Below are 26895 nucleotides of genomic sequence, written 5' to 3'. Positions count from 1 at the left end.
CTACATTTTTTAATAACAGTAAAATGCTTAAATATATTTAGTAGAACATCTTAAAAAATCCAAATGACACAGAAATTGCTTTAAAACGTACATAATTTTCGAATTTTTACAAAAATGTCATTTAAAAAAGTGTCGTATTTTATCTTTCTGCTGAAATGAACGTTGCGAATCTACAACGTCGCTCCTATTGGTCGTTTTGGCCACGCGGCTGCTGTGATTGGCTATTGTTGCCTTAAGGAAGTACAGACGCTGTCCGACGTCAATGTTGTAGTTTTTGGGACAACCATGGCGACCCACTGCAGCCTCGTTACACTGTTTCCCATTCAAAGTCAGCTCGATTACGCTTTAGACGATGCCACAACACAACAAGAAAAGGAAGATCTCGTCTACCAGTATTTGAAAAAGATAGACGAGAGGGAAGACCTGAAGATACCGGATTTTCAGACAGGTTAGATCATGTTGCAGTTTTAGCTTCCTTAGCAAATCTCCTCCCTTCAGAACAGTTTTGACAGGAGTTGAACAAGTAATTTTCCTTACGATTCTAATTGTTTTAATTAAATAAATGCTCCTTATTTTCAAGTAACCATCTCCTTTTTCTGCCTGGCTTTCAACAACAGTTTCATAGCTTTTTCCCAACATGTTTTTGAAGGAGCTTAAATGCAATCTAAACACCAGTTTTTAGCAGTTGTTTGGGATTCTTATTTCTTGCCAGTCATCTGAGAGCAGTCACAAAAATAAATAAATAAATAAATAAAATAAATAATTGACCAAACTCATCAGCTGCTTTGTGTTGATTTGACATTATAATCATTATAGGGTTGTCAACAGTGTATGGATGTTGAAGCCCATAGATGGAGAGCCCTGCAAAGTCTTCATAGCAACAGCTGTTTCAAATTTCATTAAACTTTCACCTCTTTTTTGAGATCTTATTTGTTAAATCAACACAACGTTATACAAAAATATCTGAAAAGTGTGGTGTAAAACTGCAAAGAGCCCACTTTACTCCGATGTCCCAAAATAAAAGGTATTTTTATTGCTGGAAGGTGAACCCTCATCCCAGTTGAAACTCTCTAAAAGCCCTTTTCAGGTTTTCTTCTAGCCTTTTCCATCCGTCTTCCAGGATGTTGCTGCCATAATGTTTTGTGGGTTGGTGTTGGTTCTCCACCACTAAATACTTAATGGCCAGAAAGTTCAGTTTTGGTTACATTACAGGTTTTCTTTGTCCCGTACTTGGACGTCTATCAAACATGGAGAAACAGAAATTTCTTTCAACAACGGCCCCTACATCTTCTGTTGCCTCTCCTCCTTAAAGGCCAGATTTTTGGAGTGTATGACTGATGCTTGTCATGGTGACACATTATCACACCTGAACTGCACCTCCCCCAGATATTACAGGGGCTTCTTCACTGCTTTTTTGTTTAATACTTTCCTTTCTTACTTATTTATTAGCCTGACTATTGAATGTAATTGGATAAATTTAATTTAGGGGGCATTAGAGTATAAATGTGCACTAAACAGTTTAGATTTTTATTTGAAAGAAAAATTGAAAGCCAAGCACTTCAGTATCACATTCAGACTCTTGCAAACATGGTTTGCAATCTTCAGAGGGTATGAAAACTTTTGCAAGGCTTGTAGTTTTTTGCGGTCAAGTTGTTTTCTAACTTGTGATAAATAGGAAGTGGCAACACATTCAGGAAATGAACCATCATTACTGTTGCCTTTTATGTGTATGATTGTTTTCATTATTTGTGGAAAAGGTCCAAAAACATTTGAAATGAGTCAACAAAGGCTTGAAAACTGGTACCAAACCCTTCCTACTACCTTTAGGTTGCATGCTGGTAAATAGTCAAGTTTTAATGAGTAGAAAATGATTGAAGAAAATAAATGAAACATTCTAGTATGTTTTTTTTCTCCCTGTGATTAGTTTTGAGTTTTATTTTTTAATGAATATAGTTTCCAGTAAAAGTCAGTTTGTTGATTTTTTAGGCCAGTATAATCATTATTTATCTTAATAATTTGGGATAATCTATTATAGCATGTTGTCAACGTCTCATTACACCAGCAGGTGGAGATCTTCAGCACAAACGAGCTCCACTGTCTCTCAAGAAATATAGATGCTAGTTATTTTTTCTACTTAATTGACTCATTTAGCTTAACAGACATTTGACGTAAATGTCAAAGGAAATATTTCACTTGTTTTTTTTTCTTTTTATGTGAGTAAATTTTTAAGGTTTGGGGAAGTTGAGCCACTTTTGGTGACTTTGGGAATCCATAAACAAGTAGCAGCGATAACTGGATCCTTGACACTTTTGTGAATTTATCCAAATCGTATCACAGAAATAAAAAAAATGTTTTAATAGAGATGCACTCATGTGACTTAAATGCAGAGTGAAAATAGCTATTTTTTGCTCAAGTAGTAAGCAAACTAAAAAAGATTCTCAAAGACAAAAGCGTTACTGTTTCCTATGATTTCCTCCAGGCTTAGAGTGGCTGAACACTACAGAGCCTCTGTCTTTGAACAAGGAGCTGGCCGGCAAAGTGGTGCTGCTGGACTTCTTCACTTACTGCTGCATCAACTGCATGCATATCCTCCCTGACCTGCACCAGCTGGAGAAGAGACACTCTGTTGAAGGTCTGTGCATGCTGTGTGTGTGTGTGCATCCCCATGAAAAGGGCTTATTACTGTGGTTATGATGGTAAGAAAAGGTAGACCATGGCAGGAAGCATCCTTGCAGGTGGGGATGGGTGAAGGGCGTCCAATTTTGTAGATAAAAGACCGGGATAAAAACCCTCTGTACTATCCACAAAGGATATTGAATTGAGTCCTGATAATGTGAAAACTGAAATTATGATAAAAATGAATAAAAACTCATGTTTTTTTTTCTTGAAATACATTTTGTTCCACAGCACAAAAAGACTAAAATCTCACTCTGCAGCCTTCAACAACAAGCTTCGTCATTCTTACTCGGTTTGTAGATATTTAAAATCTTGTGCAAATACTAATATTAAAGAGTTGCACATCTGATGGAGGGTTGTGGGGTTTTTCTTATTGTGTAGGATATAAATTAGCCTTCTCCATCGTAGTTCCTAGTGAAATGCAGTACTTGTCATGGTGTATATACCTTTTGTTTCCTCTGGGATGAATTTGATGCCAAAGGTTTATATGAGCGTGTTACAATTGTAACATGTGGCTGTAATTGCACAGCATGTGTCTGTGCAATTACAGCCACATGCTGGCTAATTTAAATACAGATCTGTAAGAGGACAATCTAATGGATTACCTAATGCAACCACTTTTACTGAGAGTGCCACTTTTTAGATGAACTAAAATTAATTTTTTTAAGATACCTTTTTATTAAAGAGTGTGCCATACTTCTCTGGGATCAGAGATTGCTCTTATTGAAATGAGCCCAATGTTTCCCTTTCTGCCAATATCCTTTTGAAATTCTTTTCTCCTTGATTCATCTTGGAAACTCCTAAATTTATTCCAGAAAACATGTGCGGTGCTATGTTTTCAGTGCCGCACATCTTAGACAAGCAGGCTCAATGTTAATTGAGAACAAGACATAATTTCCTCTCAGATCTTATTGTAAGTGTGTGATGAAAACATGAAAACACTCCAGTTTGTCAACAGTGTTTGATTCAGGGAACTGAATGCTCAATATGCAAAAAGAAAAGGTTATAATCCAACCAAATACCCAAATAGTTATAGGATAATTCTCTTAATAAGCTCCCATTCTAAGGTAGAGATTTCAGCAGTATTTAATAATTCAGTTTTATTTAATTTTCTTCTAAAATCCAGCCAATCCTAAGCTATACAGTAACACATGCTATCATAAAGTAGTGCCAACTGTGTAAAATATACTATTATCTGCATAAATAAGCAATATAAGAGAAGACATAATCTTTCTAATTTTACCAATAAATATATCAAATAAAATGGGGACTAAGGTTGAGCCTTGGGGGACTCCTGTAAATTTTTGACTTTTCTCTATATGCAGAAACACATTGTTCTGTTTGAAAGGTAACCTCAAAAGCCCAATTACTCAAACCAATGTCACTAATTCGTCTTACCAATAAACTAATTATGAAATTTGTTTCCAACATAGTAGCTGTTATAGTGCTATATCTCTTGTTTGTCATTCTTTAATCTTTTTTGCATCTTTTAATGGTTTGGAGCACTTTAATGCTAACCCCACTTAAAAAAAACTGATTCAAAATTGAATTAAATGCTTCTACCTGCATGACCAAAATGATCTAAAAATCAATTGAAATACATTAAAATTTGACTTGTACCCAAAAAGAAATCATGAATTTTTTGATGGAAAACATGGAGGAGGCCTTAAATAAAGCAATGTGCTTCTGTGTTGTTCTGTGCTGCATAACTCAACACGACGCATTACATATGTAAGCCCACTTAGGAAAGGGAACTGTAGTAAAACCGTCTGCTTCTTCTCCAAGAGCAGGAAGGCCCTTATCTCAGCTGCTAAGAGATGGTAACCAAAAATAATTCCCAGCTGCTGTGGAAGTTACTGCAGACCTCATGCATAACTCCCCACTTTGCTGTAGCGCATAGTAATGAACTTATACAACCAGCTGCTTGAAAAGTTAAACCTTCTGTGTCCTTTTGCAATATTTGTTGTTGTTTTAAATCCTAAATTTAAATATATTACAGGTTCAAAAAGTGTGTTTGATTGTATACTGCAAAGTTAAGAAAATGTACGTTCAATCTTTAAGCAGTTTCAACAACATTTGGGTCATGGTTACATCTATCTTTGATCAAACTGAGAATGTTTATGCAGATTAAAATAGTTTTGTGTCTTTGTGTGCCATTTGCTCGTTGTGTCTTTGGGGTTAGATCAGAAAGATTTGATAAGTTTGGTTATAAAAATAGAGCATATTATGTATTTCACGTAGTTGCCAGTAGGGGTCAGTATCGCTCCGCCGTTGCTAAGATGATTGTGTATAAGCGATGTGTAGCGACCGTACTTCCTATAGAGTTATTTATGTGTTACAGGTAAGCTGGTGATGTTAATAATACGTTCTAAGATGTGTTATTGGGTTCTGTTCAGGATCAGTTACCACACTGAGTTCCGCATTGGTACCGTTTCCGGTGTCAGTTACTTCGTCATCTGTGTTCAGAGCGGAGGCGGGAGGAATAACAAGCGGTGTGCACGGAGTAGGAAAAACCCACTTCCTTCCTGAATCCAACACGGTGATCGGATGGTTTACATGTTATGTAATATATCGGGAAATGTCTGCTGTCTTTGACTATTTGTTGATTTTCTTGGGAGACGTGCGTTAAATAAAAAAATATGGCCGTTGCTAAGAGATAACCGTTCAATTAAATGTTGTGGCACCAATCAGCAAATCTGTTTTGATTGTTTTGTACCTTAACAATGACAAATAAATAGTAGTAGTAACCATTTTTCTTATTTCATTTATTAATTGTAAATGTTTTTTGACAGGTTGAAGCCTTATATCTGGACAGATCTTTTCAAAACTGTAGAATCTGTATGTTTTGTCCTCTGTTTATTCCACGTGTCTTTGTTTTGATGTGAACTGAGGACAAAAATGTACCCCGAAGCTCTCTTGTTTGTTTAAATTTTACTCAAGATATGTTATGTGAACATGTTACCAGCTGTTAAATGTCAATGGAATATAATTTTTTAATGCACTTTCTTAAATCCAGCAGAAACTTAATTTCAAAGATCATCTCATTGAGCGGCATGTTATAATTGAGTTGTGAGCCTGGCAGCGCTCGGAGCACAATGTCAGCGCTGCTCTTATCTTTGGCACTGATTCGGGTACATTTTGTTTGCAGCTCTGGTCGGGGAGGTGTGGGAGCCACCCAGTTCATTCACTCCCACAGTCTGCTCACTCACCCTCCCATTGTCAATACAATCTGTTACTGGTACTACACTGTTTGGCAGAGGTTGTAAGGGACAGAAGTGAGTGGAGCCTTTGGAGCTGCTCAGGAAGTGGCTTGTTGGATCTGTTTACAGTGGAAGTTATTATTTCTGTAATAAAGAGCCAGTTTAACTGAACCAATTTGGGTTTAAAAGAGTATGTGATTCATAAAGTTTGGTTCGTAAAGCCAAGAATAGCTCAAAAACGGACTCCAGATTTAAAAATTTCATATGCACTCACATTTTTGCTGTACGTATTTGAGACAAATTTAGAGGAACATAATCAGTATGCTCTTATTTATTTGAAGTTTATGGTGCATTTTATTCAATTATAGCTGTGGCAATTTTTTTGTTATTTTGATTTGACTGTTATTCCTACTGAAAATTGTGTAAATATACCGACATAAATCAGTAATCAAGAGACATTTTTAGAGCATTGGCGTGGTGATCTAGCCAACCGGCACACTAAAATTCATAATAAGGAGTTTTTATAAGCCTGGTCTGCCTGTAGTGAAGCACATTGATGAAATGATTACTTATAGAAAAAAAGTAAAAACTAATTCTTGGAAGTGTTCAGGTTAGACAATATAATTTCCTCATTTTTACTCTGATATGTTGCCAAAATATCCTGCTTTATAAAAGTGAGCCATGCCAGGGTTGTATGGAATCAGTCGACATTGACAAATGACAATATTAAAACGTTTTGTTGATTAACAAACATATTATTACCTTATAAACTTTATGTTTAAAAACACCTTCTATGGTTCAGTGGTTAATGTTTTCTTCCTGTTCAATCCTAACTATTCGTAGCCATCGCATGTCAGAAAGTATATTTAAAATGTCTTGTTACAATTTATTCATCTTGAAAGCTTTCAATATTTAATAGTTTTTCCCCATGGTGACATTTTTCTTCTATTTGACAGGTTTTTACCTATAAAATATATTTTATCACTTTTTGCCACTTGGATGAACATATACTTTCAGTAAAACTCTCCTACCGATGAGGCACATTTCAGATGTACATTCAGGACTGTAACTTTTGAATGTGGGAAGACATTGTCTGACGCTCCTTAAGAAACGGGAAGGAAACCTGGTTTGTGCTCTTTGAAGTTTCTCCCATGAGATTTCTAGCATTGCAGAAAGGTTTTTCCCTCAAACCCGCTTGAAAAACTTTGATGCTGTTGGCCAAGTTGTAAATCATATCATGATACTTACTGTCTGTAAAACACATTTGATGATGATTAAAAAATCCTAGAGCATTAAAACAGTAACAATAATAAATTTTTTACAAATTATTATTAATCAGTAGTTAATATTCAATAGTATTAAACATCCTTTATGTCTATTATGTGCTTTTTATGCTTTGAACCCTGCTTTTCGTGCTAATGTTTGTTTATGGATGGTATAATTTTCTCTCTGTTTAATCCCTTTCGCAGATGGGCTGGTGATTGTCGGTGTGCACTCTGCCAAATTCCCCAATGAAAAAGTAAGTGTTGTCGTGGTTTGTTGGTCTTTGGGCTCACTGGTCTGGGAAAGCTTTTCTGCATTTTAAAAACTGCCAAAATCAGTTAAGCTCGCATAACAGTAGCTTAATCCTCCAATAAAAAGTTTAGAAAAATACAAACTTTAATTTTAGTGCATTTATGAAGTGGGAGAGAAATTTTCTATCTTAGTTTTTTATTACTAAATTTCACTTTTTGACATTTTTGATTTTCTTGTAATAAAAAACTCCTGCTTTTTCAAATTGATCAATATCTATAGATGTTTGGTTGATAATCCATGACTTTCTGTTTCCCTGCCTATAAATAGGATGTAACATGAACATTTATTTTGCCCTGTCATCTCAAAATGGGAATGACAGAAGAACATTGAGCACAAGGGCAGTCATTCACTGTTGTGTTTTTGAGTTAAAACATGTCTAAAGTTAACAGGAAATTTCAAAGTATCGCTTGAGAATTATGTGTTATTGAAAGATTGATACCTTAACACCAACTATAAGGTTTTAAGAAATGCAAAAATAATAAAAAAAACAAAAACTTAAAAGAATAAGCAATGCTAAGCCTGGTGGGGGCACAAGTAAAGCCTGGTGGCCCGTCAGGCTTATAACACACTGAGGGAAACCCTGAAAATTGCATCCAAAAAATGGCTGCTCACATAAAGTTGCACTTATCTACAGTAATAGTTTTAATTAAAAATTAAATTATGGCACTCTGTGAAATGCATTATACATATTAATTATGCACAGACTAATATTTTTGAGCCTTAAAGTTTTGTAAATTGTGATTATATTCTACTTACTGCTAATGAAATCACAACACTTAAGGTGAAAATATTGTCAGACAAATGAAAAATAATTAATACAGAAATGGGGGATGAATGAAAAGTATGTTAATTACCTGCTTAAAGGTTTATTTTAATATGTTTTGGTCTTTCGTCAGGATAATTTAGGCAAATCAAGACAAAATGCTTCACTTAAAGCAAAACTAACCTTCCAAGTCAGTCTTAAGAGCTAAATTCTATTCAAAACGCAACATTACAAGACGTAGCTGAAAATATAATTTATATATTTTTCCTTCTTGTAAGAGATCAACTTTGAAAAGAAAGAAAATGCAAGAGTTCATATATCCCACCCACCAGCAGGTGCCACGATGAGGAGATAATCAGTACTGTTCACTTCACCTGTCAGTGGTCGTAATGTTGTGCCTGATCGGTGTACAAAGCGTTAACAGCAGGGGAGCCAATAAGTGGCCCTTGTGTTTTTGTTAGAGTGGTGGATTTTTCCTTCCACTGAATAAATCTTCTCAAATGAAAGGTATCATACAGGTAACCCATATTTTAAAGCCTTTTAGCCATTTTTTTTTACTAAAGGTTAGATGATTATGCTTTATTATAATAAATCAAATAAATCTTTTTAGCCATTAGAAACGGGAAGATTAGAGATAAAACCAACAAGTTTAGGGTAAAATACTATTCTTGCTTTCATATATAAATAGAAACTTTGAGTATTTTATTACAATAACTGCTTTAATAAATTTCTACCTCTTATCGTACCATATGGAACCTCATTAATCCTCGTTTTATTCCTAAATCAGGTGTGTCAAACTCAACAGTAATTTCTAGTTGTAGAAAAATATATTGATAAGATGACAGTTTAAACTGTTAAAATCAAGTTTTAAACAGTGTATGACCAGAAAGAAAGTATCTATGAAGCGTAGATAAAATGAATAATTTCCCAGTAAGGATTTCATCTTTTTCTCACTTTGTGTCTGTTTCTGAACCTCCAAAGGTCCTGGACAACATCCAGAGCGCCGTTCTCCGCTACAACATCTGCCACCCAGTGGTCAACGACAACGAGGCGACTCTGTGGCACCAACTGGAGGTCTCCTGCTGGCCCACACTGGTCTTACTGGGGCCACGCGGCAACTTACTCTTCTCCCTGGTGGGCGAAGGCCACAGCGAGCGGCTGACTCTCTTTGCCGACGGCGCACTCCGATATTATCGGGAACAACTGAAGACACACTCAGTGGGGATAAAGCTGTACAGGGACTCGTTGCCTCCCAGCATCCTTTCTTTTCCGGGGAAGGTGGCGTTGGATCAGGGCAACAAGAAGCTGGCGATAGCAGACACGGGCCATCACAGAATCCTGGTGGTTTCTTCCGCCACTGGAGAGCTGCTACATGTTGTAGGAGGTACAGAGTCTCAGTTTTGTGTACCAGAAACTTGAATTTATTTTAATGGGATTTTATGTGTAGAGTGTATTTGTGAAATTAAATGATCCATGTCTTTCTTTTACAAATATTTGAAAAGTTGGACTTTTATTCATTTATATTCATCGCCATTTGAGTCCTGCAGTCTCCAAACATACAACCAAACTTCAATGGAAGTCGGGCTGAAGCAATTAAATGGAATAATTGACTATTGAAATAATAATTTAGAAATCGATTAATCATTAATTGGAGAATAGATGCTGAAAAAAAAATACATTTGTTGAAGAAACAACATACAAAGAGCAGGAATTAAGTCAAACTGTATTTTGACAGTATATATATATATATATATATATATATATATATATATATATATACTGTATATGGTGAGGTGAGGCTTTTGCCTCAGTGCCTCTCAATGGAACCACATTGTAGACTGTGCTGGCCTCAGACCAGCAGAATGGTTGGCAGCAGCAGAGTCGAGAACATGCTGCCATTTTGGCACTGACCTAAGTGTGAACAACCGAGAAAAGAAAGTAGAGGACTGAGTTTATTTTTGTGTTGATTTACCTCGTCTTTGTGGAGAGATTTAGGAGAAACTGCCACCTGCTAATTAGCAATGTAGCAATTACATCCACAAATACTGCACAACCCTTTATTTTTATGTTGCAACCTGAATGTCAATGGGTTTTGAAAAAGATCACCTCTTTGTCGTGCATAATTGTAAGACGAAAATCACACATAGTTCAACCAGATACTGGGATTTTTAACTTTTATAGAAAAAATAAATTAATAAAAATAAACAGTCACCATGTCCTCCTCTGACAGTATGATATGAGACAGATAATCTTTCAAAAAAAAATTAACTCCTCCTTCTCCTAAAAACAACAAATTAGGTCTTGGTGCTGTCAATAAATCTTGTGTATGTGCTGCTCAGCGTGCTAATGGCGGAGAAACGACTTACCGTACCAGGAAGACTGTTTATCCCCTCGTGGCTATGCTAACTAGCCTGAGTATTCATGACAGCCTCTGCTGACGGAGAGAAGCTGTAGTTGCAAAGAGCAAGTAGGAGACTTTGAGAGGCGCGTACACAGGCTTGATTGACAGAGCTGAGACTCTCCTCCTGGTTTTGATTGGTTGTTTTTGACTGAGATTTGTATTTCTGTAGTTAGCACTAGGATTAGGAAGAGTAACTTGAGTTTTTTTTCAGACATTATCTGTCTCATGCTGTACTGTCTAATATAGTGACCTTTTTAACAAATATTTATGTACTATTTTCTAATAAAAGTTGCATTTCCCCGCTTTAAGGAGAAGTCATTCTCTGTGAATTAACTGTGGTTCTTCTGCTACAGGACCTGAAAGAGGCAGACAAGATGGCATCCTGTCCGAAGCTTCCTTCAACTCCCCACAGGGCGTTGCCATCAAAGGAGATGCTGTGTATGTGGCCGACACTGAAAATCACCTGATTCGAAAGGTAGTGCTCCTCTCTGCCTCCGTCCCTGGAAAGCTGCTGAGCTTGTGAAGATGCTTACATGGAAAAGTTTGCTTTTCTGCTTTCGTTTGTAGGTTGACCTGGTGCAGGGACGAGTCAGCACTCTCGCTGGCGTAGGGACACAGGGGACAGACAAAGAGGGCGGAGCTATGGGACCCCAGCAGCCAATCAGCTCTCCGTGGGACGTGACGCTTGGGAGTGCCGGTGAGTTTATGCCTGGAAATTGATGGGTAATTTTTTTTTCTCCTTCTCTTCTTCTGACCTTTCTCTTATTGCTTGCCAGACGATTCGCCTCTGTCCTGATTCTGTATTCCCTCCACACACTTCTCATCCATCAATTATTCCTAAATCCATTTGATCTCTCATATTGTATCAGGGCTTGATAAAGTCAGAAAGACTTTATCAAGCAAAGTAACAGGGCTTTATTAAGCCCTGTTACTTTGCAGATCAGGTTTTATGCAGATAGTTGAAGGTGAAGAGAAAAAAAATCTGCTAGCAATTGGAAGTGACCACTTTGAGATTTATATTCTGCCTTTCAGAATATAATGGGTTCATGAAGGGCGTGTGATTCATACATCACGTGTAAATATGAAATCTATCAGGAAGTTCTCTTTATTCCTCCGTTTCTCAGGATTGTTACTTAACTGTTTCTGAAAACTGGAAAGGTGAAAATAGTGCATAAAATTTTTTTTGTTACGTTTTTGCTACACTTTTATGAGCAGAAGTCTTTGAAAACGAATGTTATCCATGATGTACATCTGGGCTGTGATTATTTAGTTATTTACTCTGTGATTATCTCATTCCAATTCCACTTTGCCTCTCATTTTTAGAAAATATTTGATGGTTTGTGTTTTACCGGTTGAGGAAAACAAAAAACTGGCATACAAATTTAGCGTATTGACAAATAATAATGTGACAATTTATTTGAAGGCATGTGCATAAGACTGTCAAGACACTGTCATGAATGACATTACACAATTTATGAACATGAAAGAGTCGTCGTGAATGTTTATTACTGTTGTCATGACTTGTAACTGGTTAATAATAAAATTTTTAATGCAAATTTCCATTAAAAGTTTAATTAAAAGAGTCACCTTTTCATCAAAAGTGTAATTATTTACCAAATCACACTTCATCACAGCAGTCATAAACATTTACAAAGATTTTCTCATGTTCATAACAGGTGTTTATGACAAAGTTGTGCCAATCGTATGGACACTCTTTTAAATAAAGTGTTACCAAAAAATTATATTTTACTTTAGCTAATAAGGTTTGATACATTAAAAGAGGAAAAGAAAAAAATCTAGACATATGTGTCACCGTTTATGAGAGGAACTGTATTTGGTTGATGGTATCTGCTTTCTTAGGACACCAAGACTGCAAACGTGCATTCTTGGTGTCCAAATTTACAGCTTTTTAATGTGACTTTTTCTTTTTTGGTTTTGGGGTTTAATCCTATGTGTAGGCGGTGCTGAAGACAACGTGCTGTGGATAGCCATGGCAGGAACCCATCAGATCTGGGCTTTGTTCCTGGAGGATGGAAAGCTGCCCAAAGGAGGGTGAGAGACCTGGTCACTTTCCCATATCTGCTAAAAAGACACTAATAACTCTATTTTAAGCACAGACAGTGCTGAGAGAAAGTATTCGCTACTTGCAGATCTCTGTTGCTTTTTTGTGCTACACTTAGACAAATTCAAATCCTCAAATAAATTCAACTTGCATAACTACAAAACAGAAAAGCAACTTTTGAATGAGGAATTTGTACAGTATGGCCAAAAGTAATCACCACCTGGATTTAACTGAGCAAATGGGTGTGGGACTCCTAATTTCACAACCACATCATCTGTTTGTGGAAAAGATGTTGGTCTAATAGGGTCAAACCATTAGTTTGCATCAAGCAAAGATTGGAGAAACTAAAAAACTAAACTTGGGTTAGGAACTGTCCAACGCATTATTAAAAACTGGAAGTAAGAAAAATGGTTGCAACACTGAATGGCAATAAATCTATTGAAGCTTAACGCTAAATAGTCAACAAAATTGTAGGAAGTGTGTTTTTGGTGTCGTTTGTTTTTGGCAACGCAGTGCATGTATTTTGGTGAAACTATCCAAACTCACCTGAACAAATGCCAACCTCATTAGACTGAAATTTCATTGCATGACCTTAACCAGGTGATTCTTTGTTGAAACCACTCCAGTGTGGCTGAATTAGAACACCTATGCAAAGAAGAATGGATTAAAATCCATCTACAGCGATTTAAAAAGTCTGATTTCCAGTTATTGCAAATGCTTAATGGCAGATGTCGGCACAACTAGTTACTTGGTTTATGGGTGATTACTTTATTATCTAGGGCCAGATTCTCCATATTTTTAGTTTTTCAAGATTACAATTGTTTTTTTTTTATTCCCTTTTTCATCATTGTACTCCTTGTGTATCCATAGCTCAGAGTGATGTCAGCACACCTATGGCCACCATCTTGTTTTAAAGCTTCTATTTATTTGGTCTTTCAATTCAGATCAAGTGTAGGTCAGGTTTAGACATATATATTTTTTAAATTGTGAGAATACGGTCATAGTAATACGATGACTGTATTTTCATAATTAAATAAAAATGATTGTAGCCAGTCCCTAATACTGTTGTATAACTCACAGAATGAATCATGGAAGTAAGTAATCTTTTGAAAATGTTTTCTGTCATTTGTAATACATCCTTTAGAGAAAGCAAGAACAGAAATGGACTAAAATTGGATTAGATATGAAGAAATCAGAGATATTTCTTTTGAATGCCATACCACACAGCTATAGTAGCTTTTGATTTGAAACAGAAAATCCATATTGTGCCTATTCAGGTTATATTCACCTGATATTTAAATTTATTTCACCTGTAAGTAAAAACTGATTTTTTTTTTACAGCTCTGTGTCATTGTAACTGGGGCAGAGAATCAATTTATTTGTGTGTACAATTGCAACAGTGACTACAAGGCGGGAACATGCGTGCGATGGGCGGGCAGCGGCAGTGAGGAGAACCGTAACAACGCCTACCCTCACAAGGCGAGCTTCGCCCAGCCGTCAGGCCTGGCTCTGGCTGCAGAGGAGCCCTGGAGCTGCCTGTATGTGGCCGACAGCGAAAGCAGCTCCATCCGCACTCTGGCCCTGAAGGATGGAGCTGTCAAGCATCTGGCCGGAGGCGAGAGGGATCCGTTGGTGGGTTCAAAACATACAACAAATAAAAAAAAAAAAAAAAAAAAAAAAAAAAAAATATATATATATATATATATATATATATATATATATATATATATATATATATATATATATATATATATATATATATATATATAAGATAGAACAATATAAAAAATGTCTCATAAGCACCTTTTGCTTTTGAAATTATTAATTTGGTTAATACAGAAAGTAAATGTCCTACACTGTATTTATTTTTTTTGTTTGTTTAATTTATAGTTTAAAGATGTTGACATTAATTTTTGAATGAAAAGGCTTAGGGTTATTTTTTAATAATTTTGTATGAAGTCAAAAATAAATATTTGAGTTTTTCTAATGTTGACGTTAGTAAGTATATTTTTACCTAGTGATTCATCTTTTCCTACAGACAGAAGCAAATACTTCTGTTGCCTTTTAGGCAGTAGAATGTTTATTTCCATATTTAAAATTAATTATGTATATGAATCTTTTAATGTATTTTTAATATTTTATTAAAAAATTAGGTTAAATGAAAAATCTGCAGAATATTCCAATTAATCGCTAGAATAGCCGATTAATCGATAATTCAAATAATCGTTTGTCGAAACGCCGATTCATTAATCTCTTTATTTTATAATCACCAAATATTAAGGGGTAAGTTTTTACTTTATCTGTTGAAAAGTGATTTCTATAAAAGTAAGACTTTTTACACAACTTCAAAAAAATGAAAGCAAAAGAGCGTCGTCCTGATGGAAGCTGAAACGTCATAAATTATGTTTGTTCTTATCGATGATATAACTGTTTGTGCCTCCAGCCTTGAAAAGCTGTAAAAAGTTGCACATCAATCGCACACATTTCCAGCTTTCTAAAAATTATTTACACTGTTTTGAAGGAAACTTTTGTAGAAATCTTTGTAAGCCGTAGGCAGTCACAAGGATTCAGGGTTGTTCCTTCCATAAATAGAAGGTATTGATTTAAAACCAAAAAGCTCACAAACAGACAAACACAGACTCGCTTGTTTTCCGCCTGAAAAAACAACTTTTGGGGTTTTAATGTTTTCCTGCAATTTAAGCTGCATTTCATTTTTGGCTTTTATGCATTGTTCCATAACAAAGAGCTCCAAAGCAAAAGACAATTTAATGAGGAATCTGTAACCTGAAATATTACTCTACCTCACAATAACTTGAGTGAGTTCTCTTTAACTCGAGAACTGTAACTTTGAATGTCATTTGTACAAAGTTGTGAGATTTAAAGTTACCTTTTATAAAAATGAAGACCTTGAGAGGCAGAGAGGCAGTTTCATGTCTCGATTATTGAACCCAGCTAATGAGGAAATATAATCAATCTTATTGAAATATTTGGTGCTTTGAAATCACCAAATATTAAAATTTGAAATCACTGATTTCTAATTTACTAGAAGTTGATCAGTCCACAAACATACATCCATCCATCCATCCATCCATCCATCCATCCATCCATCCATCCATCCATCCATCCATCCATCCATCCATCCATCCATCCATCCATCCATCCATCCATCCATCCATCCATCCATCCATCCATCCATCCATCAAATTATTATCTATTCATCCTTTTTGTGTTCATCTGTTCGTCTGTCCATCTTTTTCTGTTCTTCCATCCCTTCATTCCTCATTTATCCATCCAGTTATCATTTTTTCAATAATCTTTTAATAAAACCATTTTGCTGCATTTAAACTAACATTTGTTTCATGAAATTTCAAAGACGTAATATTCTCTCTACACTGTTGAGCTACAGAATTAAGTTTTGTCAGAACTGAGTGACCAAGAATAAATTGCAATCTGTTTGTCATCCTTCTTACAAACGAGTTAATATTTAGAAGCAATGTTGCTTCATCAACACTGTTGTCACTCTGAATTTCTTCATTTCCTCAAATTACTACAAGAAAATAAAAGGTAACTTGTATTTTTCGTCCAAATGGTCCTCAGATTTGTTTTGGACTTGCACTAATAAAACTAAAATACCTTTCCACTGATCTTAAAAATGTTGGTTATCATGAAAGTTTTTTTGTTTTTCACACCTTTTCCTACGTTTGGATTTTGATTTGACTTTGTGAATATTTTGTCTTTCGTCCACCAGAACCTTTTTGCTTTTGGGGACGTCGATGGGAAAGGGGTGGATGCCAAGTTGCAGCATCCCCTCGGTGTGGCCTGGTCTGCCGAACAAAGCCGGCTCTATGTGGCCGACTCCTACAACCACAAGGTGAGCGAGGCTCGTCACAAGGCCGCACCATCAGCGTTCTTTGTACGTTTAGCGGTTCTGGCGTCATTCCAGGTTCCTTCGGGCCTGAGAGGTTACAGAAAGTTACTAATTCTCATTCAACGCATCATAAATTGACTTTGAAGCAGGCTTGCAAACAAGTCCTAAGAAGTGTAGAATTTCAAAGTATTTCTGAGGTCTGAATAAATAAAATAAATAAAAAGGACAACCCGTATTCTCTGTTCCTTTGTCTAAATTTTGCATCTGTCTATCGGTTCTGTCTTTTTTATTCTTTTGTTTTATCCTATTATTCTCTTTCCTTATTTTTTTTATCTTTCTTTTGCACTTTCACTATTTCTTTCTTTTGTTTTATATTTTATTCTCTTTTTCTTTTGCTCTACTTTTTCTTCTTTTTTGTTTAGTTTTTTATTTTACCCTCTCATTCTGTCTTTAATTTTTACTTCTTTCTTTCATTCTTTTGTTTCTTTTGCTTTTACTCTCATTCACTCACTTTTGTTCTGTCTTTTTCTTTTTCTGTCTTTTGTTCAGTTCTTTTGTTTTTTTTCTTCCTTTTACTATTTCACTCTTTTGCCCTGTCTTCCTTTCTTTCACTGTCTTCCTTTTTCTGTTTTGCTCTTTCACTTTGTTTATTCTTTTATCGCTTTCTCAGCCCTTGCCATCCTTGTTTTCATCCTTCATTCATCTCTCCTCATGTCATTCATGTACATTTTTCATTTTATTTTGGCTGGTATTTAAAGCCTATCCTCTGTAAAAACATCAGCAGTAAATTTGTGCAGAACATTAATATTTAAATTCTAAAATTTAGCCAAAAGTGTGCTAAGAGCTTGACTTTGACTGTTAAAACGTTTTAACTTTTGGGAATGTATTGGAACCCTCTCTAAGGTTAACTCTGCTTGAATTTGCTCAGATCAAGGTGGTGGATCCAAAGACGAAGCAGTGCGCTACGTTAGCAGGGACAGGAGAAGCTGGAGACGCTCTGGGCCCCCAGTTCACCAAAACCTGCTTCAACGAGCCAGGAGGAATCTGCGTCAGCGGGAACCTCCTTTACGTGGCCGACACCAACAACCACAAAATCAAAGTTCTCAACCTGGACTCCAACAGCGTCTCTCTGGTCAGACTTGTGTGTGTGTGTGTGCGTGTGTGTGTGTGTGTTTGAAAAGAGTATGTGTCTGTAACCTTGAGCAAGGACTTTTACATTTTGCCTGTCTTTGTGTAATTAATCTTTCCTAAAAGGGTTTTGCCCTCTGCGTTTGGGTAAAAGGTGACACAGAAAAGAACAATGTGAGCGTAAGTAGCTTTCTCCTTGCTCTGCATTAATCCGAATACTTAAATCTGTCTCTCAACCAGCTCCACATCTCCGCTGAGTGTACAGACTCAGCATCTGTGAAACCTTTGGGAGTCACCAAAGTCCCCAGGCTGCCTAAATCAGCTGCCAGGAAGGATTTGCCTCCAGTTACGGCGTCTGCGGGCCAGACTGTCATCCTGTCACTCACCATGTCGCTTCCAGAAGGAGTGAAACTCACCGACGAGGCGCCCAGTTGCTGGGCACTCTCAGCTGAGGGTAAAAAAAAAAAATCTCTCTTTCTTTGAAAAAAATATTTTATTCCTACTAATCTTTGACTTCAGATTGAAAAAATAATTATCCTTATATTGCATTGTTTAAAATGCATTTAAAACCAAAGTTTTGTTTTGCTCAACTCTAAGATTTGGAGTAGATTTTAATCCACCTCTCAATAAAATTTTTTTACAGCGCTTCTGCAAGATTATTTAGGTATTTCTCTTCATTTTTGTGTTTTATTTAAAAGAGTTTGAATGAATATGACTAAAATGGACATGTGTAAATCCCAAATATTAGGGCTGCTATTAGGGATGCACCAATACAAAAATTTGAGCCAATATTTTATGGCTGATATTAATATTGGCATTATGGGGGTTAACCAATACATATTTCACTACATCCAAGACATTTGGAAAAAACCCAACCAGAAACGGATAAAAATAAATAAAAGTTGTTTGTTTTAACAGTTTTATGATATGGCCAATACAGATGTAGGTGCTGATATATTGCGCATCCCTAATGAACAATGAAGAAAAATTAACATTTATTTCTGCTCATAAATTTTTATCACAAGAAAATACCACATTGCCTAGACTATCCAAATCAAATCAAATCAAAGCAAAATTGAAAAAGTTGAAAGTTTAAAATGTTTGTCAAGTGAAGCCATGACAAACTGGTTTTGACCCATGTTTATCTGTCACCATGCATTGAGCAGGATGCTAAATTAAGACCTTAAAAGGTCTTAAATTTGTTAAAGAGAATGTAAGTTGGCCTTAAATACTTTAAAAACAGATCTTGAATTTTGTCATGGCAGGACTATTTAATGTATTTAGACTGCTGGACTTTTTTATTGGGCAAAAGTTTGAGTCATGCGCAGACATCACTCTGTGCTTTCTGTGACTCAAGGCGGTAGGCTACCAGTAACAAGCTGCTAATCTTGCTAATCTAGAGAGCTACATGCCATGTGAGAAGCACAAAGCTGCTGCTTAGAGCCATGAAATTTCAGGCTCTAAGTCCTCTGCTTTTCTTTTGCACATTTGTCTTCCTGCCAGATTTAAAATTTTATTCATAATGGTTTTAAATCTGGTTTTAGTAGAGGTAAAGCACAGATAGACTTAAGCTAGAGATTGAAATGTTTATTTCTTTTCTTAAACACTCTTGTTGGTGATCAAATACTGAAAAATCATTTTTGCACTATGAACATATAAGCCAAGTGCAAAAATAATCAGATTAAATATCAGGGATTACATTAATTTTCTGTTAGCACATTTTGCTCTTATGTTTTACAGTTGGAAAACAAAATAGAAAAATCTTATTTGTCCAAAATAGTAACCAGCTAGTTAGACCTCAAAGAAAAGTGAAAGTCGGTATTAGGAAGCAAGGTTTTCCCCAGAAAGCTGGTTGGGTGCAGTCGTTCATCCAGCAGCCCATTGTGTTTTTGAGTGAAAAAATGTCTAAAGTTGACAGAAAATTAGAAAATATCACTTGATAATTGAAAGATTGGAAGATTAATACCTGGACACCAACTATAAAGTCTTTAAAAATGAAAACATTTAAAAAAGTCTTAAATAAACAAGCAGTACTTTGGCTGGTGGGAGCACAAGTAAAGCCTGGTGGCCCGCCAGGCTTATAATACACTAGGGGACATCCTGGGTAAAAAAAAACCCTCATCTGTGCCTCTATTGACAAACATTTGTTCTTATTTTAGAGCTTTATACATATTTTCAATCATGTGGAGGAAGATTTATAATCATGTCTTGCAAACTTTAAATTTCTATTCTCTGGTGTTATTTTATTTCCCTTATTTAAAGTGGTCTTTCTAACCCAAACTCTTTCTGACCTCATGATAAATAAATCATACACAAATACACCTTCTAACTTGTTGGATAAGAATAACATAACAAGTTGAAATTTAAAAAGCTGTTCTATTTTGTAACGACCCTATTGTAGAGTTCCGCGTTCTCCTACATGCTGTTATTTTGGTCCGTTTTCTATGATTCTGTCTATAAAAACAGAAAAGTAGACATGAAATGAGGCTTAACCTCTATTTCACCGTTCAACAAGCAGCGCTTCTCTCTCCCAACCTACACCTGGGACTCTCAGTCAGAGGATGGAGGATTACTTAATAACTTTTCTGAACCACAGATGAAGATTTATGTGTTTTTGGGTGTTTTTTCTGTTGTTTTTTTGTAAGTTCTCAGCATATTTTGGAGGAAATGAACCACAGTTTGACCCCAGAATCAGGTGTGAGGTGATGCTTTTAGATACAACACGAGTGACAGCTGACGATCCGATCGTTAGGTTCGTAACTAAACTGTTTCCATCTTTCTGAGTGACGCAGCGTGCAGTCGGCCATATCAGCAGGCTATTTTTAGGACTTTCTGATAAGGCGACATGCCTCGGTTCACATAATTAGCCACCAGGCTATGTTATGTGATCCTCTGCTGTCCCATTATGCACAGTCTAGACTTCCGCTGATCGGATCAGCAGCGAGGCAGGAATTTTAATGGATCAAGTCAGCGCTATACGCCAGATCTAAATTGTTCTTTTAAAAAAAAAAACGCTTTTTAGAAATGGCTTCTGTGAGACCTCATGTAAGGCTGTGGCTTCATTAATCACTGTGGGCATGGAGAAAGTAGAAACAATAGAAACTCCAGCCTTCTCTTTTGAACTTCTGATTCATTTTCCTTCGCTAAAAATGTGAGTTTGCTTGTAAAAGTACAGTCATTGTGTCAGAAAAAAAAATGTTCCTACACATTTTATTGCTCCGTTTGGCAGTGATGGGAAACACTGGGGCTCCAGTCAACAGGCAGCGCAGTAAATCTAAACGTGGGGCAGATCGGCGCTTTCACACAGACCGAACTTGGTCTGAACTGTACTGGATTTGTTTTTCATTATGCTGTCAGAGCATCTCTGGGGACCCGTCAAAGGTTTGGCACGCCACCTGAGATAAATTTAGCGACCGTTTGTTGTGTACCATCATGTTTTGGGCATATATTTATATTCCCAGATTGTAATGATTGCCAGGCATTTTGTTGTTGAGCGGAAGTTGTCACTGCTGATTTTGCACACCCATGAACACCCATGAAACCGTATAATATCATCATCCGTTGGATTAATTGCTTTTGTTCTAGTCTTTGCACACAAAGCTGTTTTTCTCCATCTGATGTTATCATCAGTTACTCAGTATTCAAGTAGCCTCTGTATACAGCAAACTTTTTTAAATCTTGCTTGAGTACAATGTTAGATAAATGCATACAAGTGCATTTATCTAATCCTATCAGGCACAAAAAATCTGTTCTGCCTGATTGCCCCCTACCCAGTCTGACTGACTCCAGGATAATGAATGATTTTGAGCAGCTTATTAAACCTCATATCAAGCCTGGACTGACTTTGCTTGATTTGCCCCAGCTGGCTTATCACCCCGACTGCACCATCGAGGATCCCAACTTATTTTTTTTACCATTTTATTGTGTTTTTGTTTCTTATGTGTCGTCATTGTTGCCTTATATTTCTTAAACAAACCACCCTTAAACTTCAGATTGTGGCAAATGAAAACTTCTACAAAGCTTCTCAGGTTCTCACTAAAGTCTGTTATGAAATAACTGAAAGCAGATTTTATCTTAATTCCAAATGTAATTTCACCTTTTTCAAGAAAACGGAATGTCTTATTTCTATTTTTGCTATTATTCCCACACTGCATTTTATGTTAGTTTTATTCAATTTTACATACACACGAACCACCATTCAAATCTCTTTTGCACTAGTATGAATGTTGGCTTTGAAAAAAGGATGTTATAAAACATTTAAGTGTTATTATTCATATTTTTGGATGTCCTTTTTCTTTAGTAACGATTAAATAATTAGAATACCTTGTCAGAAAGATATGCATACTATGTATAGTGCATAATAATGAATTAATCATGTAGATATAATTTGGAAACAGTAGGATTTGTGATATAAGTAAAAATTATGTATATAAAGCATGGAACATATGTGGACGAGACAATTAGGGGTGGGATTTATTCAACTGTATATGAAGGTTTCATGGGGTTATATTTGATTTTTATTTTATTTTTTCTACCTGTTTGAAATAAAGATTTCATTTAATTTCAATTTGTATTAGTCTAGATGTGCTGAATGTTTTTTATTAGGCCTTTTTTGTGTCTAAAATTACTCAGAATGAGGTATATATTTTACATCTGACCAGGTTTCAAAAAACAAAATCCAAGACTTTATTAATACTTCTTCTGCCTACACTTTAATGCCAAATTACATGACTTTTGATGGATTTAAAGCTTCAAGGAAGTCAATTATTCATAATTGTGACTTTTCTTTTTCTGTTTTTCAGGTAACGAGTGGCTGCTGGAAGACCAGGTGGCATCCGGCGACATCGTGGATTTGACGCAGCCGCTCCGAGTGTCAGCCAAGCTTCCCGCCACCGTCAAGGAGTCGGACGGAAACCCCAGCCTCAGGTTGAGCGTGTGGCTGTTTTACTGCTTGGAGGAAGGTAAAGCCTGCACTATGAAAGCCGCCTCGTTCAGCCAGCCTCTCCAAATAAACGCCAGTCCTGGAGACGGAGAGGTCGCTGTGGCGTTTGCCCATTTCTTCTAAAACCTGCCGCACGGCTCTCAGATCAAACCCATGTTAAGGTTTTGTTTACAGTTTTGAAAGAAGAATGGTGATTTTTATTTTTCAGGCACACAAACTGCTCAGAATTTCCTAGACGTAAACATAAAACAATTGCTTTGCATTGATAATATAGGTTTGTGTTTAGCCTGAGTTAACTGTAGCACAATATTTCATGTTAGTAATTGGAAAATCTGTCAGATTTGGATTTTCTATCATGTATTTAGCAGGTGGTGGTGAAATAATATTTTCCATTTAATCCATAATATTTATGTAGCAAAAATTCAGACACTTGTAAAGCACCTTTTTTTTTTCTTTACTCAAATCCACGTCAAGATGCTTTTGTTTCCATAACAGATGGATTTACATGTAAATGTTGTGAAGAGAATATTTTGCATAACTACTAAAATGTAATTACTGAGCAGTTTCTGAGCCCATTTCTCCCAGAACCTGATCTGAGTTTTTTTTTCGTCAGCTCTGACTAACTTTTCAGAAAAAAGGAATAACGACAAAAGAGGGATGTTTAATCAAGCTGAGATATGATTTGGTTTTATTCTGCCTCTGACTGTCGGAGAACACCTTGTGAATACTAATATGGAGATATGACCATTTTCCTAACTTGAAAAAAAATGAAATTCAGGGCCTTTCGTTGGGGTGTTTGAGTAGGAAACCAGAAATATCCACTGCACCGTTTAATCTGATCAAAATGAAAGACGTAAACTTTATGAACCCATGATGTATTAAAATGATCTATGCAGACTCACATTTGATCATGTTAAGGGACTCCAGTTACATTTTTATTGTTTAATGTAATTATATTTGCCGTGCCAAGGCAAAGTATTCACACCTTCTGAACATTTTTCACTTTTTGTCATGTTTAGATCACAAACTTGTGACCCAGAAGAAAAATTATTTTAAAAAATAAATAAAAACAATTCTGGTGTGTTTTTATGTTCAATCTGAAGTCAGTATTTCTTTTGGCAAAATGGTTCAGGCTCATTCAGATTGGATGGGATTACTATTTAATATCAGCCTCAGATTCTCAATTTGCTTCAGATCTGGAGCCAAAAACTTTAGTTTCGCTCTAAATTCACCAAATCGCCTCTGTATTTCCCAGATTTATTTTGCTGGGAGGGGAGAAACAAATGATCTATAATTATCCTTCTGCTTTATTTTATGCATCACAAGGAGATTATGTATTGCATAAAATCCCCATAAAACAGAATAAAGTTCTGTTTGAAATTTCCTTCAGGAAGGTAACCCTATGAACTCTTTTTGCAGCCTCTAGCAAAATGTCTTCCAGTATTGTTCTGTGTTTAACGCCTTCCTTCTCAATCACTGCTTGGAAATTAAAGGATGCCCATCACCATAATGCTGCCACTACTGTGTTTCACGTTAATAAAATACTTTATGGTTTGTTTTTTAGCAACAAAATGTGAGAAAGTTCACGTGGTGTGAAGACTTTAACAATGCCCTGTGAGTGTTTGCTGCAGCTCTTTGTGCTGCAGTGCCTTCCGGCTGCGTGCCAATCTTGCGACTGTAAATATTTATCTTTTTAACGCCATGCATCGCCGCAGACCAGCTCTCAGAGTCTGAATGGTCGCACTTGTCCGACGTCGGGATCTGTGCGACTGATAAAATCCGTGTCACGGGGCGCTGCTTTGATTCAGACCGTTAAAATCCAGCTGCTATCTGAGTGATGAATAAAGTTCCTGTTTTCAAAAAGCTGAGGCGTCCCCCCTGTGAACCGATGACACCTCGAGTCTGCCGCCTGCTCTGCCACGCTGTGCGTTATTACACCAAGAAGACAAAGTCTCATTCAATTCATCTGCTTCGCAAAGGGAGCGTGATATAAAAGATAGACTCTAATAAGGAGTGTATCTCCTCATTAGATAGATAAGGAAACAGTTCTCTGTTATGCAATAAGATATGATAATGTGGACGCTGTTATTTTGTCGGTATTGCTTCTCAAAGTTACGGTTTGCTGTTGGAAGCGGACCTCGGGGTGTTTTTCTTATTTTTATTTTTTATCACCGCCTCGTGTAGCGTTATTGTCATAATCTGGTTATGTTATTTGGATCGTTCGGCCCAAGTGCCTTCCAAAGGTCTATCTGATGACACTTAAATGCATCTGAAGCAATAACAATATACTGTAATAGGAGAAAGTGTTTTATTCCCTCATGTTATTTATTTGAAATGAGCTGCTCAAGTTTTCTGATCCGTTTTCCGGCTCTGTCATCCCTCCAGGATATTTTTTTAATGAATTGTAATAGCTTCGAATGGCAGTTGGTGAGATTGTTTTCCAACTTTTTAGACTCGTTTAATGCATTAAACTGTCCACAAATTAAAGCAAATAATACCTAATAAATATATTTATATACTCTGTTTGGAATCTACTTCTTGTCTTCTGAGAGTTGGCGAAGAAACCGGATTTTCTCCACCTCGACTGGAGCCGTAACAAAACGAGAAAGCTGCACCTCTGCTGAGATTTTGTGCAGACGGGTTTTCAGAAATGTTCTGATTTGTGATAGTATTCATACTTTTCCTCAAAGCCAGCTCATTTTCTCCTCGTCTGTGGAGCCCGACTCCAATCCAGCGGCGCCGAGTGAGTCAGTGCCGCAGAAAGGTTTTACTCATTCTGGAAAAGTTTGGAATTTAAAGAGAATTCTCCACGTCTGAATAAATTTTGAGTGATATTTGTGATTACAGACTTTATTCTCTTTCCCATTCATCCATTCATGGTTCACATTTGTTTATCCATCCGTTTTTTTGCCCATTCAACCACCAATTTGTCTGCAACTATGTGTTTGTCTGTCATTCATTCAGTTTGAATATCAGTTTCTTCTTTCACTGATCCTTTCTTTCTTGTTTTCTTCCCTGCTTTATTTTTTAATTCACTCCCTCTCTTTGTTACTGTGAGAATTTGTTGCAGGCTTTTGAACTTTTCCTTCCTGTATCTAATCAACCAGTCAAATTTAATATTTACACTTTTTAAAAAGGTATAATATCCCTAAAAAGTCTTGAAAAGTAGATTTTGCCATAAAACAGCTGCATTTCTCCTGAGATTAAATTACACACTGTTTGCCTGTATATCAAATTATACTGTCCTTACTAATTTATTTAGTATTATTGATACAGTTGGGATTTTATTTAGGATTAGTCAAGTAATCGGGGGATCGGTACAAATAAATGCCATAGTTTTAGATTTTTTTTTTTCAGCTGAAAACCGAGTGTTATTTTCAATCAACTTCCCAATTTTGCTAGAGTTTGGTCCAGGGAGATCTGCAAGATTTTAACTTTTTTTTTCTTTTGGGAAATTAGGCTGGAAAACCAAGCAAATGTATATTATTTTCCCAAAAAACTGAACAGAAAATATTTAAATTAAGGACAGTTTCAGTTCAACTCTCCTATAGAAGACTTTACAAGTAGTAATGAAAGGATCTTTAAGCAAAATGATGCACTGATTACTAATTAAAACTCTATTCATTTTCATTTTGCGGTCATGTATCCAAAACTATCTGGTTATCAAGAGATTTTTTATTGTATGGTATTTTACATTAATTGAGGAAGAAAGAAAAATCTGAATAATGAAAGTTTTAGATTATCTCGACAAGTGAGAATATGACTATTTACTCAAACCAAAACCCTCTTTACCAAAGGCTTCACTTTGTTTTTGTCGTGTTTTAAAATGCAACCTAATGACGTTTCGGCTCCGCTTTAACGAGGAAAAGAAAATATAATGACTTGAAAACAAAAGTGTTCAAACAGTTTTTTTTAAATTTATTTTGCTGAAAGAAACTCCCTAAAGAAAGAACATAGTGACTTCCACAGAGGGTGACGCGGTAAATACCAATTCATGTCATTCTGAAAAAAGGACATTATGTTCAAACTTTCTTGTTTTGTTAATGTTAATACATTTTAGGGAGACACTCGAAGCATAACTGTTTGCACATCTGTCAGTTTATCATCATTTTGCTTCATGGATTTGTGTGATTCAGGGCATTTTCTCGCTCTGCTGATGATTGTGGGGTTTCAGTGAAAGTGCACACAACAAAATGACCGATGAATCTGTAATTAGTTATTCTGGAGTTTCTTTGTTTGCTTTTTATTGCAGAATATTTACCTAAACAACATCACACCCA

The 26895-nt window shown here is 36.1% G+C and overlaps 1 protein-coding gene across 1 annotated transcript; it reads left to right on the top strand.

Moving 5' to 3' along the window:
• Window positions 1–78: 78 nt before the first annotated feature.
• Window positions 79–25138, top strand: nhlrc2 (NHL repeat containing 2). Its single transcript, XM_055022634.1, has 12 exons — window positions 79–448; window positions 2480–2632; window positions 7346–7395; window positions 9196–9598; window positions 10969–11090; window positions 11183–11312; window positions 12574–12667; window positions 14078–14309; window positions 16426–16548; window positions 17474–17677; window positions 17914–18127; window positions 22476–25138. The coding sequence occupies exons 1-12, from the start codon at window positions 286–288 to the stop codon at window positions 22736–22738; spliced, it is 2151 nt and encodes a 716-aa protein (XP_054878609.1). The 5' UTR covers window positions 79–285; the 3' UTR covers window positions 22739–25138.
• Window positions 25139–26895: the final 1757 nt, after the last annotated feature.

This window comes from Poeciliopsis prolifica, unplaced genomic scaffold (genome assembly GCF_027474105.1).
Source record: "Poeciliopsis prolifica strain line A6 unplaced genomic scaffold, Auburn_PproV2 SCAFFOLD088, whole genome shotgun sequence".
Lineage (NCBI taxonomy): Eukaryota > Metazoa > Chordata > Actinopteri > Cyprinodontiformes > Poeciliidae > Poeciliopsis > Poeciliopsis prolifica.
The sequence above is the reverse complement of the archived record's forward strand: the minus strand, read 5'-3'. Positions and strand labels throughout refer to the sequence as shown.

Excerpts from the sequence above, each read along its gene's own strand:
- nhlrc2 (XM_055022634.1), top strand. The coding sequence starts at position 286 with ATGGCGACCCACTGCAGCCTCGTTACACTGTTTCCCATTCAAAGTCAG. Across the intron at positions 449-2,479 it reads GATACCGGATTTTCAGACAG|GCTTAGAGTGGCTGAACACT; the intron begins GTTAGATCATGT and ends GATTTCCTCCAG. Across the intron at positions 9,599-10,968 it reads GCTGCTACATGTTGTAGGAG|GACCTGAAAGAGGCAGACAA; the intron begins GTACAGAGTCTC and ends CTTCTGCTACAG.